Source organism: Crotalus tigris, unplaced genomic scaffold (assembly GCF_016545835.1).
Source record: "Crotalus tigris isolate CLP2741 ecotype Arizona unplaced genomic scaffold, ASM1654583v1 scf7180000018006.973166, whole genome shotgun sequence".
In the NCBI taxonomy this organism is placed as follows: Eukaryota; Metazoa; Chordata; class Lepidosauria; order Squamata; family Viperidae; genus Crotalus; species Crotalus tigris.
In genome coordinates this window covers 691,150-707,977 of record NW_024096771.1, presented here as the reverse complement: position 1 = coordinate 707,977, position 16,828 = coordinate 691,150, and the positions used below count along the sequence as shown (strand labels likewise).

The following is a 16,828-nucleotide window of genomic DNA, read 5'->3' as shown; positions in this document are numbered from 1 at the left end:
TGACACAGGATAATGTGTCTGGCAGATTCCGTTCTGAATATCTTAGTTTGTGGTCAAGTGCATAGTAAAGTAGTAGTTCTTTCACAGCGAAGTAAGGTGTTCCAGTCTGTTATAACAGTGGGACCGAAATATTAGGTGAACTCAATTTTTTGTTTTCCAGATTTGCTCCTGCAAATTCCAAATTGCTTGTTAACTGTTATGCACTTTACTTGCTTTCTTTATCTAGCAAATGCATCCTCTTCTGTTTACTTAGTACTTAACAGTTTATACATAGATCTGCAAATCTATGCTGTGACACCAATTCCTGAAAGCCAGGATGTACTACAAAGAGAAGGCATTCCAGATAATATCAAAAGTTTTTATAAAGTCAATCATATTTGGCGATTCCGGTATGACAGGCCATTTCACAAAGGGACCAAAGACAAAGACAATGAATTTAAGGTATATTATCATTCCAATTCTCATTTACAAGTATTTGATTCATTTCAGAGTTTCCAAGAAGAATTCATAGAAATGAAAAGTAAAACTAGATGACTCATTGGAGTTTGGTATATATTAAATACATGTTTTTATTTTCCTGTTATTTAGAAAATGAAGATTGATTTTCTTCACACCATATAGAGGGAATTAATATATGCCAAATTCACATGGCATAGATTAGAAACAGGGTATGAAATTGGGAGTATTGTGGATACAAATCATTCCTAATAATGCCATCTGCCATATCTAAAGAAGTTTATATGGAAACAAGAGATAATGATGAGGACTGATAGTGCTTATTAAGAAAGAAAAGGAACCTAGGTACCCAGAAAAGATGAAAGACTTAAGCTAAGTTATCAAACAGAAGCCAGAGGCACACAGTTCTGTCAAACTGACTAGCAGCAGGGTCATCTAGAGCAGCGGCCCCCAAACCTTTGGGAACCAGGGACCGGTTCCGTGGAGAGAGGTTTTTCCACAGACTGCAGGGGGTGTGGTTTCGTGTGCTGCCTGCATCCCATGGATGGGTCTTCGCTTGTTTGTGTGGACCGGTTTCTGGCAGGCGATGGACTAGTGCCGGTCCAAGGACTGGGAGTTGAGGACCTCTGATCTAGAGACTTGAGTATGTGTTGTCTGAAACCTAAGCAAATGAACTTTGCCATTTTTAGAAGAAAGTGGATCAAGAATTTTCTGAGAGCAAGAATTTCCATCATTCCTTGAATCTTTATTATGCTAAGCACTTCCAGTTCCTTCAAGTTTTCTTCAAAAATGAATCCCCAACATTTTTGTCATTCCTTGAATTCTGTTATTTTTGGTGGTTTTTAATTTATCAAGATCTTTTAAAATTTTATTTCTCTCTTGAAGAATTTAATTTAATTTAATTTAATTTAATAATTTAATTCTGTCTTGGAATTTAAGCAGTATTGGGCCTTGTTAGTACTTGGCTGGGAGTCCATTAGCTAATACTGTAGATTATACCGAAATGTTGGGGGAAAAAATCTCGGAAAAATGCAGTGCCAAATGACTTTTGAGTTGCTGCCAAGAAAATTAGTATCCCATTTTGTTTAAATAAACTGATTCCCCCTATCTCTTTATCATTCAAAGTTAAATACATAAATTATTGCAGATACATGTTCTGGGACTCAACTTTATGACAGCCACTTCATACCTCACTCCAGAAATAGAATACATAATTGGCATTTTATTTTTTATTTCAGAGTTTATGGGTAGAGAGAACAACACTGATCTTGGTGCAGAGCTTGCCAGGAATATCCCGATGGTTTGAAGTGGAGAAACGTGAAATTGTGAGTATAAAAATGGGAAAAATAGGTGACCCTCCACTATTACCATAGCATATTGGATGTCAAATAATTTTGCATGTTGCTTTAAATTGCTTACATTAGAATAACAAATAGCAAATAACAATAAAGCTCAAAACTGATTTTGAACTTACTCTAAGAAGTCAAAGAGAAAAGGAAAGGAAGAAATTTGTTTATAGAATTATTAATGCTGTCGGGTCCCCAAAAGAAATACATTGTTTCTCTATGCCTATTCATGCGTCTGTAACCTTTCTTTAGAGCAGAGCTCTGCAACCTTAAACACTCAAAGAGCCATTGGACCTGTTTCCCAGAGAAAAGAAAACACTAGGAGCCTCAAAACTTGTTTGTGTGTGGGGACCTTGATTGAAGAGTTTAGTTAAAAAGAAATAGAGGCTGCTGTGCATGAGTGTTCTCTCTCTCTCTTTCTCTCTCTCTCTCTCTCTCTCTCTCTTTCCTCTCCCTCCCTCTCTCTCTCTTTCATCTCCCTCTCTCTCTTTCTCTCTTTCCTCTCTCTTTCCTCTCCCTCTCTCTCTCCCTCTTTCTCTCTTTCTTTCTCTCTTTCTCTCTCTCTCCCTCTCTCTCTTTTCTCTCTCTCTTTCACTCTTTTTTCTCTCTCTTTTTCTCTCTCTCTTTCACTCTCTTTTTTCTCTCTCTCTCTGTCTCTTTCTCTCCCTCTCTCTCCCCCCTCTTTTTCTCTCCCCCTTCTCTTTCTCTCTCTTTCCTCTCTCTTTTTTTCTCTCTCTCTTCCTCTCTCTCTTTCCTCTCTTTCTTTCTCTCCCTCTCTCTCCCCCTCTCTCTCCCTCTCTCCGATCTTCTGGTCACCTGGCAAGCTGGCTTCAGGCTGTTCTGCAACAAGCTGAACACATTATTGGGCTGGCTCTATCCTGCCCTTCCTGCTACCTGTAGAGATGTAGCAAAGGAAGGAACCCCGCCCAATAAGCTTGTCAGCTTGTCGGAACAGTGTAAGGCCACTCTCTTTTTTACAGAGAGAGGGGGGGGAAGCAGGGAAGTGCAAGTCCCTCTCTCTGTCTCTGTTTTTCTCTCTCTCTGCAAATGGCAGAGGAGGCTGGGAGCCACAGGGGAAGGCTCAAAGAGCCACATGCAGTTCCGGAGCTGCGGGTTGCTGACCCATGCTTTAAGGTCTATCATTCTGTTGGGAGGGAGGATGCTTTGGGGATGCTTTGCACTGTCTTGCTATTGTGCCCTTCCCCCAGGGGATGAAATGTATCACCCTCATCTGAGAGACGGTTGCGTTTGGAGCCAGAAGGAAACAAAAGCAAGAGAGACCTTGAAAGTACGCGCCAAAGAACCCAATTACCAAACCAATATGCCACCTGTGAATTGGCTGGAATTCAAATGAACACTGATATTCTGGGAGGAGGAGTATTGAATATTGTTTTTAATATATTGTTTCACAGGTTTTTCCTCAGACCTCGCCATTTTTACAGAGTTTTCTGGTATTTGAAATTCCTTTTTAAGGCATTTATTTAATAACAATCACTAGTTTAGAAGTGTAATGAATTGGCACTTTAATTGTAATTATGTAATTAGGACTGATATAATTACATTTCTTAGTATGACTCATTGAATGTTTATGAGTAGCTATTGAAACAAATTATGAGAATAAATAACAAAATGTATTCATAACATCTGGACATGCTAACTAATTAAAATGTCAGAGTTATTTTTATAAATTTTGGCTACAGTTAAATGTTCAATAATACACTTCTGTATTTTAACATGGCCATATGGTTATAATGATGAGAGTTGTGAATAATGTACTTGGAGAAAGGCTTCTCTAACAATCCTTCAGTTTGTGGTTAGGGTTTATATGTGGCACTAGACCTAACAGCCTCAACCTTGCTTGAGAGATTGAGATTTGACTTTTCCCCTAAGCATTTGGAGCCAGTTGAGTGGAATTTCCTTTTGGTTGTTTTTATGATGGTGCTTGGTCACCATTTGATATTCTGTACTTCATATTCATATTTTAAATGCGGGGTGGAATGGGATTTAATTTATTATTTATTTTGGGATACGATATGTTGCCCAGAGTCACATGTTTGAGTTGGATGGATTTATAAATCTAGTAAGTAAGTAGTAAGTAGTATGTAAATAAATAAATCAGCCAAATGTTATAAATAAAAGTATAAATTAATAAATGGCTTGTTCATAAAATGAGATTAAAATGAACTATGTGCTTCATGTGATGTATGAATACAGTTAAAATTTCAAAGCTGTCAACCCATTTCTAGTTCTATGTAACTTTCATCTGCTTACATAGAAGCTAAAGTGTGAACTTTTCCAAAATCACTTATAATTCAAATAAATATTTTTGTTGCTATTATTTTCCCTCTTTTCTTTTAGTCCATTTTTCTGTTAGCGTGATCATGCTGATCAGTGATTTATTATGTCCCATCAAGTAATTTTCGTCTCCTAGATACCACACAGATACTGTGCTTGACAATCTGTTCCTAACCTGCTCTTTTAGGTTTAGTCATCCAATATTGCATCCATTGCTTCTGTAACTAAGTCCATTCACCTTGCTTGCTGGTCATCCTCTTTTTCTCTTTCCTTCCACCTTTCCTTGCATTAGTGTCCTTTTCTGAAAAACCATGCAACCACTTAAAATTTATTGATATCATTGGAACTGATTTGTGAACAATTTATTCAGAAAAGGAAAAAAAGACAATAACAATGTTTAAATACACTGGATTGGAAAACCGTATTCACTGTAACATTTATTTTATTTTTATTTATTTTATTTTTAAAATTTATAAGCCGCCCCACTCCCGAAGGACTCTGGGTGGCTAACAATAAAAAACACATAAAACATAACAAAACAACAATACAAAAACAATCATCCAGGGGTAAGGTTTTATAAACCGCAGGCCTGCCGGAAAAGCCAGGTCTTAAGTAGCTTACGGAAGACCAACAGGGTGGGAGCAGTCCTAATCTCCGGGGGGAGCTGATTCCAAAGCGTGGGCGCCATCACAAAGAAGGCCCTCCTCTGCGGCCCTGCCAAATGGCACTGCTTGGCCGACGGGGCCTGAAGGAGGCCCAGCCTGTGGGATCTAACCGGACGTAGGGAACTATGAGGTAGTAGGCGGTCTCGCAAATAGCCTGGCCCTGAGCCATATAGGGCTTTAAAGGTAATGACCTTTATGAATAATTATGAATAATCAGGTACTTTGAAATAATAATTTGATAATTTGTAATCACCCCAAATATTGGTTTTAAGAAATGCTAATTGGTGTTCATAAATTACATCCATAATTCTAAAAACCATAAAGAATGCCAGAATTTGGATAATTTAATAATATTTTCAACATGAAAATCTCAGAATGATGGGCTATGAAATAGCTGGAAAATCAACATGTTTTGTTGTGACTTTCAGGTGCAAATCAACCTATCTTGTTTTTATTTTTGCCATTTTTGTTATGATGTGTAGGTGGAAATGAGCCCATTGGAGAATGCTATTGAAGTATTGGGAAATAAAAACCAGCAGTTAAGGACATTGATCAGTCAGTGCCAGACTCGACAGATGCAGAATATCAATCCACTTACAATGTGTTTGAATGGTGTAATTGATGCAGCAGTTAATGGAGGAGTTGCCAGGTATCAAGAAGTAAGTGTGGTTCCATATGTGTTGGGGTTAGATTGCATTCTTGTTATAGTACTCCAAATACTAGTTGCTAAGGAGTAATATTAGAAAAGAGTTGTAGTTTTATAACTTTCAGGTACTTTAAGGTGTCCATTAGGTTCTATAGAATACTATATTATTAAGTATTATATGCGTCTTCATCCTTGCCAATATTTTTTTTATTCTCTTATTCTCCCAATTTACTAAACCTAATTTAAATAAATGCAAATGTTTTATTTAAATTTATTGATATATTAATTACAAATACTTAAAATCTGAATGGCTAATATTTTGATTGATTTTCAAATCTGCAATATTTATTATACAAGTAGTCTTTGTTTAACAATCATAAATGGGATTGGAAACTCATTCATTGAGTGAAACAGTCATTAAATAAGATGCCCATGTGACTGCTGTGCTCAATGATTGCAATCCTGGCTCTCCTGATTGCACTTTGTCAGGGCCCACTTCAAAACCTCATCCCAAGAAAGCAGGACTCTTGGAACAGTTTCTTTCCAAAAGGAACTTTTATTAGGAGAAGCTGATAGCAGGCATGATAGGCAGGATCTGAGGGTTTCCTGCTCAGATTAATAGATTAAAAGAGTCCCAAGCATAACCCCAATAGTTCATCCAGTCAGTTTTAATGGGCCAATCCCCAGGTGTTAAGTCCACTGTGGGAAAGGAGCTGATAACGGAGTCCTTTCCATGCTTGTGAAGATGTTGTTGGGTCTTCGCACCTTCCCTTCCGCAGCGAGAGATAAGCCAGATGGGCCAGAGGCACATTCCTTTCTCACCCCAAGATAACATCAAGGGAGAGACAGTTCAAAGAGTAAGTATGTAGGAACAGTGGAAAGGCTACATTGTAGCAAAGCAGAATAACATACCACAGAGCCCTCTCCCCTCCCCCTCAGGAGAATGGCAGAACCCTCAGAAAGAATGAATTAGGAAAGAAATGAGATAGATATCCCCCCCAGGGAAAAAAAGGGTTCTGACACAGTTATTAAGTGATCTCTTTGGTCGGGAAAGAGCTGCCTGCTAAAGGATTTCAACTGCATACAAAGCTGAAATCCCCCTTGGACACAGCTCAGAGAGTGAAAAGTCTGCCTGCTGGAGACTTCAGTTCCTAGGAAATAGCCTTTTGCTCTCAAACATTCCTGCAGCCCACCAAAGTATTTTCCATCCTGAGCATGGAGGGAAATCTTTTGTGGGGCAATCAGAACAGACCTGAAATTCTGAAGATTTTAGTTCCGTTCCTGTAGCCCTCAAAAGATTTCAACTCAACTCTTTGCCCTCTGATGCAATTTTCCTGCTGACTTCCCCATTGACTTTCTGGGGAAGTTAGCAGAGAAGATTGCAAATGGCGATCACAGATCATGGGGGGAGGGAGGCTTGGCAACCTGTCGTAAGTGCAGATCAATCACCGAGCATCCTGATCATGATCCTGTGACTGTGGGGGATGGTGTAATGTTTTGCAATGCTTGAAAGTGCTTTATAGGCCACAGAGCACTCTTTTCAAAGTCTTTGTTAATTTGACTCATTGTTAAATAAGGATGACCTGTATGTGTAAGGACCCACCCCACTTTGCATCTTAAGAAGACAGAACTCTTGGAAGAATTCTTCCAACAGGAATCCTTTATTAAGAAGAAGTGGTTGCAGGCGTGCTAGACAGGACTTGGGGTCCAAGCTCTCCCATTCAAGGTTTTAAGGGGTTCCCCAGTAGTCCCACCCAATCACCCCCACTTCCAATGATAGTTTCAGGCATCACAATTCCACCCCTTTATTCCTTTCTTCTGTCTGGATGGAGACTTCAGATAAACTACATGAAAGGTAAATAGCCCCCTTTGTTATGGTAAAGTTCTTTGGTGCTAACTACATTCAAACTCTTTGAGGTTGCAATAAACACATTCAGTTCCTTAGAAGTATACTGAAGGAAGTGAGGGCCATAAAGCCCCTTTGTTCTTCCCCTTCTCTCCCTCTTATGGCAGAATCCAGAGAAGGCAGAATTGGGGTTTTCTATGTTTGATAATTAAAGATGAAATATAATTGGATTCTGACATCCGGCCCCTCTTAAAAATAAGAGAGATCCACCTGAAAGAAAACAAAACAGGTATAAAACTTAGTCAGGCTTGTTAGGATACTCTGTGTGAAACTTCCTCAATAGCTTCGGGGCTCTGACATGACGTTTATGGACCCACTCGTTTTGTGAGGGAAGGAGGTGTTTCCAGGCAACTAGGTACTGAGTTGCTCCATGATATCTCCTAGAATCAAGGATTTCCTTTATTTCAAAGTGTTGTTCACACTCCACCATGATTGGAGGTGGCGGGGGGGGGATTTTTGGCCGTAGAGGTGACTGATGTTCTCTTTTCAGCAAGCTGCAATGAAAAATTGGGTGTATTTGCCTGAGATTTTTGGGTAATTCTAATTCTACTGTTACTGGATTTATGATTCTTTTAATTGGAAAAGGTCCCATATATTTTGGTCCAAGTTTTTTACAGGGCTGTAGGGACTTTAGGTATTTTCTAGATAAGTACACCATTTCTCTTATAATGAATGGTGTAGGCTCAACCTTTTTTTTATCGGCTTGTGCTTTCTATGCCTGCCTAGCTTCATCTAGTGCTTTTCTAACTATTGGCCAGGTGTTTTATAGTTTTTCCATCCATTCTTTCAGTGAAGGGATCGTTGGTTCGTTTGGGGTTAACTCTGGCATAGGGTTGAAACTTTGACCATTGGCTATTTGAAAAGGAGTGTAGCCTGTGCTGGAGTGGACTGCATTATTGTAGGCAACTTCTGCAAAAGGAAGTAAGTCCGTCCAATCACTCTGTTGGAAATTTAAAAAACATCTCAAATATTGCTCAAGTACTGAATGGCACCGTTCCGTTTGTCCATCTGTCCGAGGGTGATGGCTAGATGTCAGTCCCTGAGTGGTCCCTAAGAGGGATAAAAATTCCTTCCAAAATGCAGACGTAAATTGCACTCCCCTATCAGAGATGATGCGTTGGGGTGCCCCATGCAATCTGTAAATGTGCTGGATGAAAAGTTTTGCTAAGGCCTTTGCAGTGGGAATCTTTTGGCAAGGGATAAAGTGCACCTGTTTGGAAAACAAGTCCGTGAGTGTCCAGATAACAGTATTCCCATTGCTTTCTGGCAATTCCACTATAAAATCCATGGCTATTTCCCTCCAGGGGGCTGAGGGACTTGCCACTGGTTGTAATAGCCCTGGCGATTTCCCTTGCAACCTCTTTGCCGATGCACAGGTTGGGCAGCTGGCAACATAACGTTCTATGTCCTTTTTTATTGATGGCCACCAAAATTGCCGTTTAATTAAGTGTAAAGTTTTTACAAATCCAAAATGCCCTGCTGATTTTGTGTCATGGCAAAGGTGCATGAAAGTGACTCTTTGAGTTGTTGGTATATATAACTTTTCCCCTACCCAAGGCAACCCGTCTCTCATTGTGCACACATTTTTGTTTTTCTGGAACTATTCATCTGTTTCCAAACTTTTTCTGAATTCAATTCCAGTTTGGCTGTCCAGTTGTGGTTTTAATTTGGCTTGGGTTCTTGTGGTTACTGGTGCTGCCAGTTGTGACTCTGCCATTATTGGTCTAGAGTCTGTGGTTCGTGCGCTGGTATATTGGGGCATGCGAGATAGTGCATCTGCCAGGAAGTTCTTTCTTCCTGGTAAATGTTTGAGCTTAAATTGGAATTGGTGAAAATGCTGGGACCAGCGGGCTTGTGTGGGATTGAGTTTCCTGGAAGTTTTCAGGGCTTCTAAATTTTTGTGATCAGTCCATACCTGGAAGGGGATTTTGTTGCCTTCCAGGAACTGTCGCCACGTGAGTAATGCCCAACGTATCCCATAAGCCTCCTTCTTCCATACGGGCCAGCGCTGTTCTGTTTCCGTGAGTTTCTTGGATGTATATGCACAGGGTTGCAATACTGCATCATCATTTTCGTGTAATAGCACAGCCCCCACTGCCACATCACTTGCATCTGCCTGTATTATGAAGGGCTTGTCCATGTCTGGGTGCCTTAGTACTGGTTCGGCAGAAAAAAGTCTCTTTAGTCTCTCAAATGCTGCTTGGCACTCCATTGTCCATGTTAGCGGCTGGCTAGGTTTTACTGAGGATGCTCCCTTCGTTTTTAGTAAGTTAGTGAGGGGCAAGGCTATCTGGGCAAATGAGGGGATGAATTGGCGGTAAAAGTTTCAAAGCCAAGGAAACTTTGTAGTTGCTTTCTTATGCGGGGTGGTGCCCAATCTAATACTGCTTTGACCTTCTCTGGGTCCATTTCAATGCCCTGGGGGGATATGCGATAACCTAGGTAGTCTATCCTTTCCTGGTGGAATTCGCATTTTGAGAGTTTGGCATATAGGTGGGCAGCTCGCAGCTTCTTTAAAACCGCTCTGACAAGGTTGACGTGTTCCTCTTTTATTTCAGTAAAGATAAGAATGTCGTCCAAGTAAACAAGGACCCCCCTTAAACAGGTGGTCCCTTAGAACGTCATTGATTAATTGCATAAAGACTGCAGGGCCCCCTTGTAATCCAAATGGCAAGACTTTGAATTGATAGCACCCCATGGGGCAGTTAAATGCAGTCTTCCATTCGTCCCCTTCCTTAATTCTCACGCGATAGTAAGCTTCCCTTAGGGAAGTTTAGAAAAAAAAATTTCCCTTTCGATAGGTGTGACAGCATGTCTTTCATGAGGGGTAGAGGGTATAGGTTGCTTTCACTGATTGTATTCAGGGCCCTATAATCCACACATAAACGTAAAGAGCCATCCTTCTTCTCTCTAAAAAGGACCGGGGCAGCCACTTTAGGCTTGGCTGGCTCAATGAAACCTCTCTCCAGGTTTTTTTTTATAAATCTTTCCATTTCCTCCTTCTCCTTGGGCTCATGGAGTATAATCTGGGCTTCGGGAGTTTTGCCCCAGGCTTGAATTCAATGGTACAGTCTGTGGGTCGGTGGGGGGGGGGAGCTCATTCGCCCTCTCCTCACTGAAAACTTCAGCAAGGTCTCTATATTCCTCTGGTATTTCTGTTAATCTTTTTTTCTCTCCTATGGATGCTTTTTCTATTCTTGATTCTGGTAGCCTCCCTTGGGGTTTTAAGTCTATAGGGTCCCCCTTCGGGAATTTGATTTCTGTCATCCTCCAATTTACCCAGGGGTTCCATTTTTTCAACCATTCCATCCCTAGAATCATTGGGCATTCCATACCTGGGGTCACCACAAACGTTATGTCCTCTTCGTGTTTGCCCAGGGAGAGGTGTATTGGTAGAGTGGCTAGGGTAGCTGGCACCCCCCCTGCTATGGATCCATCTAACTGGCCAAATAAGATTGGGTTTTTTTTTCAATGAAAGTTTTTTATTTTTTCCATATAAACATTATAAAAAAAACAATATACAATACAATTTTAAGATAAAATAAACATTATTATGACCTGCGCACTCCCCCCAGGCCACGTCCACCCTCTCTTAAAACATTCCCTACTTCCCTCCTCTTTCTCACCTCCCATCCTACTCTCTTCCCCTCCCCTTCTCCTCTCACTACCCTACTTCCTCTCTACACTTGCCCACCTCTCATCTCTATCAAACCCATGAACGCAGCATAAGGGGAGTGCCCAGGCTGCACCCCTATAAGCAACCATTATCTATATTACACTTACCCCCCCACATTTCCTCCCTCCCACCCCCAACCCCCTCCCTTCACTTCCCAGAGCAGAATACAGGGTTAATAATTAAAAGAATTTATAATAATAAGAAAAAAGAAAAGAAAAAGAAAAAAGAAAAAAAAGAAAAAAGAAAAAAAGAAAAAATAATAATAAAAAAAGGGAAAAAGAAAAAAAATTATCATACTTGACCTTTAACTCCAATAGCCTATAAGACAATTCTCTGTAATATTTACTATAATATTCATTCATAAAATAAATGAAACTTTTTAGTTCCATACTTTTTCTGAATATAATCTATCCATCTTCTCCATACAGTAATATATCTTTCTTGTGTATGATCCTTTAAATAGGCAGAAATTTTTGCCATCTCTGCAAAACTAGATACTTTAAATACCCATTCTTCTAAAGTAGGCAAATAATCTTTCTTCCAATATAAACCTATTAATAACCTTGCGGCAGTTAATAAATTCAACATCAAAATAGTTTCTTTATCATTTAAATCCGCAAAGATACCCAATAAAAATAGTTGAGGAGTAAACTTTATCTTCCTTCTAAAAATCTTTTGAATGTTCCACCAAATCATAATCCAAAATGCCTTTACCTTTTTACAATTCCACCAAATATAAAAATATGTCGCATCTTTATTACCACATCTCCAACATTTGGGCTGTATGTTAGGATACATACAAGATAATTTTTTAGGATCTAAGTGCCATCTGTAAAACATTTTATAAAAATTTTCTCTCAAATTTTGAGCTTGTGTAAATTTAACATTTCTAGTCCAAATTGTCTCCCATAAATCCAATGAAATCGGTTCCTGTATATTTTGAGCCCATTTAATCATACAGTCTTTAACCAATTCTGTTTCCGAGTCTAACTCTAATAAAACATTGTAAATTCTTTTTATATGGGCCTGACTCTGATTTTTAATCTGAATAACCAATTGTTTATCTTCTAATGTTATTCCCTCTTTCTTATCTACAGTCCATCTATCCACTATTTGTAAGTATTGAAACCATGACTGTAGAGTATTTTCTTGCCTTAATACATCTAGGGATTTCAAATGCCAATTCGAACCAGACCAACTTAACAATTCTTTATACGAGATTTTATCGAAATTTGTCCCCTTAGAAATTCCCTCAATTGCATGTCTGGGAATCCCCCAGATAGGTATTTTATAATTCAATCTAAAATAATACTTTTTCCAAACACGAAGTAAGGCATTCCTCAAAATATGTAATTTAAAAATCCGATCAACTTTCTTATTGAAAATCAGGTATGTATGCCAACCATATATTAAGTCCCAACCTTCCAAAAACAAAATATCCTTATTTGTTAAGTTGAGCCAGTCGCTTAACCAAGTTAAAGCAGCTGCATCATAATATAATTTCAAGTTGGGTGCCTTAAGTCCTCCCCTTTCTCGAGCATCCTGTAAAATCTTAAACTTAACCCTTGGTTTCTTTCCGGCCCATATAAAATTGTTGATACCCCTTTGCCATTCATCCAAATTTGCCTCTTTTTTTAAAATAGGTATCATCTGAAACAAAAAAAGAAACTTTGGTAGAACATTCATTTTTATGGCTGAAATTCTCCCCAACAATGACAATTGCAGTTTTTTCCAGTCCTTTAAGTCCTTTTGTACTTTTCCCCATAATGGTTCATAATTATTCTTATACAATTTTCCATTTGAAGCGGTTAAATATATTCCCAAATATTTAACCTTTTTTACCATCTGAAAACCTGTAGCTTTGACCAAACTTTCCCTATCCATAACTAACATATTCTTAGATAATATCTTAGTCTTATAATTATTAACTTTAAAACCATACTGTGTTATAAGTTCTAATAAACAATCAATCACTTGATTCGGTTGTTCCAAAATTAAGACCAAATCATCCGCAAAAGCCCGCAATTTATACTCATTCTTCCTTATCTTTACGCCCTTAACTACCTTTGATTCTCGAATCTGAATCAATAAAATTTCCAACGTTAAAACAAATAACAATGGGGATAATTGGCATCCTTGTCTTGTCCCTTTTTCAATATTAAAATTCTCAGTCAATCCCCCATTTACAACGATTTGTGCGGATTGTTGCTGATATATAGCTTTAAGTGCATATAAAAAATTATCCCCAAAATTCATTTTCTCTACCAATGAAAATAGAAATTTCCAATCTAATTGATCAAAGGCTTTTTCAGCATCCAAAAAGATAAAAGCCACAGGCATCTGATTATTCTTATCCAAGTATTCAATTAAATTTATAATTTGTCTAACATTATATTTCATATATCGCCCTGTTATAAATCCTGCTTGGTCATTATGAATCAAGTCCTTCATAACCTGCATTAATCTGTTTGCCAAAATTTTTGTAAAAATCTTATAATCAACATTTAATAATGAAATTGGCCTATAATTCTTAGGCTCTGTAAGATCCTGATCTTCCTTTGGAATCAGTGATATAAAAGCTCTTTTCCAAGAAGGAGGCACTTGTGTACCCAACATAATACTATTAAAAAGTTCCTTTAGAGGCTCCATCATTTCTTCAGATAAAGCCTTATAATACCTCAAAGTCAATCCATCTGTTCCCAGAGATTTTCCAACCTTTAACTGCTTAATAGCTAAACCAATTTCCTCCACAGTAATTAATCTATTCATCCCATTTTGTTGTTCCTCTGAGAGTTTAGGAAAATGCACAGATTGTAAGTATTTGTCTATATCCACACCCTGTATGTTATCACTTGAATATAATTTTGTATAAAAATCTAAAAAACTCTTTTGGATCAAATTTTGCTGAAAAACCTCAGTACCTTTATATTTTACTTTCTCTATAATTCTAGCTTTCTGTTTCTTTCGTAACTGATAAGCCAACCATCTCCCAGGCTTATTCGCGTTACAGAAAGTATTATGTCTCATATACGACAGATTAGTAGCCACCTGATCTGCCATCAACATATTAAATTGTTCCTTAAGCATCTTTATAGATAACTTTAAATTATTGTCAGTTGGATTAAGAGCAAACTCTTGTTCTTTTAATTTAATCTCTTCTTCTACTTCTCTGCGTCTTTTTAACCCTTTTTCCCTAAAAACCTTATTCAATTGAATTAAAATTCCCCTCATATATGCCTTACTGGCATCCCAAACCATGGACATCGATGTTCCCTTATTCATGTTTATAACAAAAAAGTCCTTTAAATGCTCTTTACATTTTTGTACAAACTCTTCCCGAGTAAACAAATTCTCATTCAATCTCCAGGGTCTTCTATTCCCATCTTCCAAATGTAATTCCATCCACACCGGACTGTGATCTGACAAAGTTCTAGGAAAAATTTTCACCTTCCTCACTCTAGAAAGAAGGTCACTAGTAATCAAGAAAAAGTCAATTCTTGAAAATGATTGGTGTCTATCCGAATAAAAAGTGAAATCTCTATCACTTGTATTCCTTTCTCGCCAAATATCAATAAGCTCCAATTCTTCTTTCAAATCAAAAAAAGTTTTAGGTAACCTAGTTTGGGTAAAAGTTTTAGAAGAGCTCCTTTTATCTATAATTGAATCTAGAACCCCATTCCAGTCACCCATCAAGATTACAGATTTATAATCCAACTGAGATATCTTCCCATGCAAAAACTTATAAAATTGTTTCTGTTGCTGATTAGGAGCATATAATCCAACAATAAGAACTTTTTTACCTTGTAATGATAATTCCACAAAAAGATATCTTCCTTCAGAGTCAGTCTCAATTAATTTAGATGGAAAATTTTTCTTCACGTGAATTACCACTCCCCCTTTTTTCCCTGGAGTTGGAGCAGTGAAATATGAACCCAAACGAGGATTCATCAAAAGTTTGGAGTCCTTTAAAGTTATATGAGTCTCTTGCAAACATATCAAATCAGTGTTGTGTTGTTTCAAATAATGAAAAATCTTTCTTCGTTTCTGTGGCACATTTAAGCCATTAACATTCCAGGTCAGGAGCCTGGCCATCTCCCCCGGCCTGGAGCCTCTGGAGCATGGCCTGCAGATCCACTGTCGAAGATCTTTTGGGTCTTGCCCCTCCCACAGGCTCTGTAATAACCATGCCTTCAACTTTATCTCCACTCTTCTGCTACTGCTCTTTTTCTTTACGTTTATGGGCAGCTCGTGTCATCCTTTGTTCTTTTATCTCAAAATTCTGTACAGCTTGTTCCATAACCATCATTGATGAGGCTCCTGCCATAACAGGCTCTTCCATTATCCTTGTTTGTGGGGATGAAGACGATCTTGCCTTTAAAAAAGAATGATAAAAATCTCTTGCCTTCAGAACTGTAGTTAATCTATGACGTATCCCCTCATAATTCACTATTATTCCTCTTGGAATCTCCCATCTAAACTGGATTTGACGATGCTTTAACTCATCAGACAGAAAAGCAAAATCTTTTCTGCCTCTTAAAATTTTGGGAGGTATTTCTTTTAAAATTATCACATCTTGATCTGCAATTTGAAACTTTTGTTTGTAAAAAGCCTGTATAGTTTCATTACGAGTAAATCTTCTAGAAAAGTAGATGACCACGTCTCTTGGTAAGTTTCTCTGTCTAGCAACCCGTGACTTGACTCTAAAAATTTTTTCTATCTCATTCCCGATTATTTCAGGCCTCCAGCCCAGATTAAGAGTGATATCTTTCACAATAAGCATCTTTAAGTCCTCCTGAGGATTCTCTCTCAGCCCCCTGATACGCAAAGCATACTCCATCTCTCTATATTGTGACATAATTTGTTTCTCCACCTCCTCCATCCTGGATTCCATTCTTGCTGCATTTTCATTAATCTCCTCGATCCTGTCGTCAATCCTTTCTATGTGCCGAGCGAGGCCCTGAAAGGCAAAAAGTATGTCCTCCCTTATTTGCTTATTTTTAGCCTCCAATAGTTCTTGTAAGGACCCACCCCACTTTGCATCTTAAGAAGACAGAACTCTTGGAATAATTCTTCCAACAGGAATCCTTTATTAAGAGAAAATGGTTGCAGGCATGCTAGACAGGACTTGGGGTTCAAGATCTTCCATTCAAGGTTTTAAGGGGTTCCCCAGTAGTCCCACCCAATCAACCCCCCTTCCAGTGATAGTTTCAAGTATCACAATTCCGCCCCCTTTCTTCTTTCTTCCGTCTGGATGGGGACTTCAGATAACTACATGAAAGGCAACTACCCTCCTTTGGTATGCTAACGCTTCGAGGTTACAATAAACACACATTCAGCATTCCGCTCTTTGAAGTGTAAAGAAGGAAGTGAGGGCCATAAAGCCCCTTTGTTCTCCCCCTTCTCTCCCTCTTATGGCAGAATCCAGAGAAGGCAGAATTGGGAGTTTCTATATTTGATAATTTAAAGATGAAATATAATTGGATTCTGACATCCGGCCCCTCTTAACAATAAGAGAGATCCACCTGAAAGAAAACACAAGTATAAAATTTAGTCAGGCTTGTTAGGATACTCTGTGTGAAACTTCTTCAATAGCTTCGGGGCTCTGACATGACGTTTATGGACCCACTCATTTTGTGAGGGAGGGAGGTGTTTCCAGGCAACTAGGTACTGAGTTGCCCCATGATATCTCCTAGAATCAAGGATTTCCTTTATTTCGAAGTGTTGTTCACCCTCCACCATGAGTGGAGGTGGTGGTGGGGGGATTTTTGGCCGTAGATGTGACTGATGCTCTCTTTTCAGCAAGCTGCAATGAAAAATTGGGTGTATTTGCCTGAGGTT

General features: G+C 38.6%; 1 protein-coding gene across 4 annotated transcripts in view; it reads left to right on the top strand.

Moving 5' to 3' along the window:
• LOC120309387 (dedicator of cytokinesis protein 4-like) overlaps positions 1-16,828 on the top strand; it is a 161,761-nt gene that overhangs the window by 82,108 nt on the left and 62,825 nt on the right. For 3 of the 4 annotated variants that reach the window (XM_039346559.1, XM_039346558.1, XM_039346557.1), the window contains 3 exons: positions 275-441; positions 1,695-1,781; positions 5,245-5,421. In XM_039346559.1, the coding sequence (XP_039202493.1) occupies positions 275-441; positions 1,695-1,781; positions 5,245-5,421 (431 nt within the window). The remainder of the gene's footprint in view (positions 1-274; positions 442-1,694; positions 1,782-5,244; positions 5,422-16,828) is intronic. The other variant, XM_039346560.1, reaches the window with a different exon arrangement.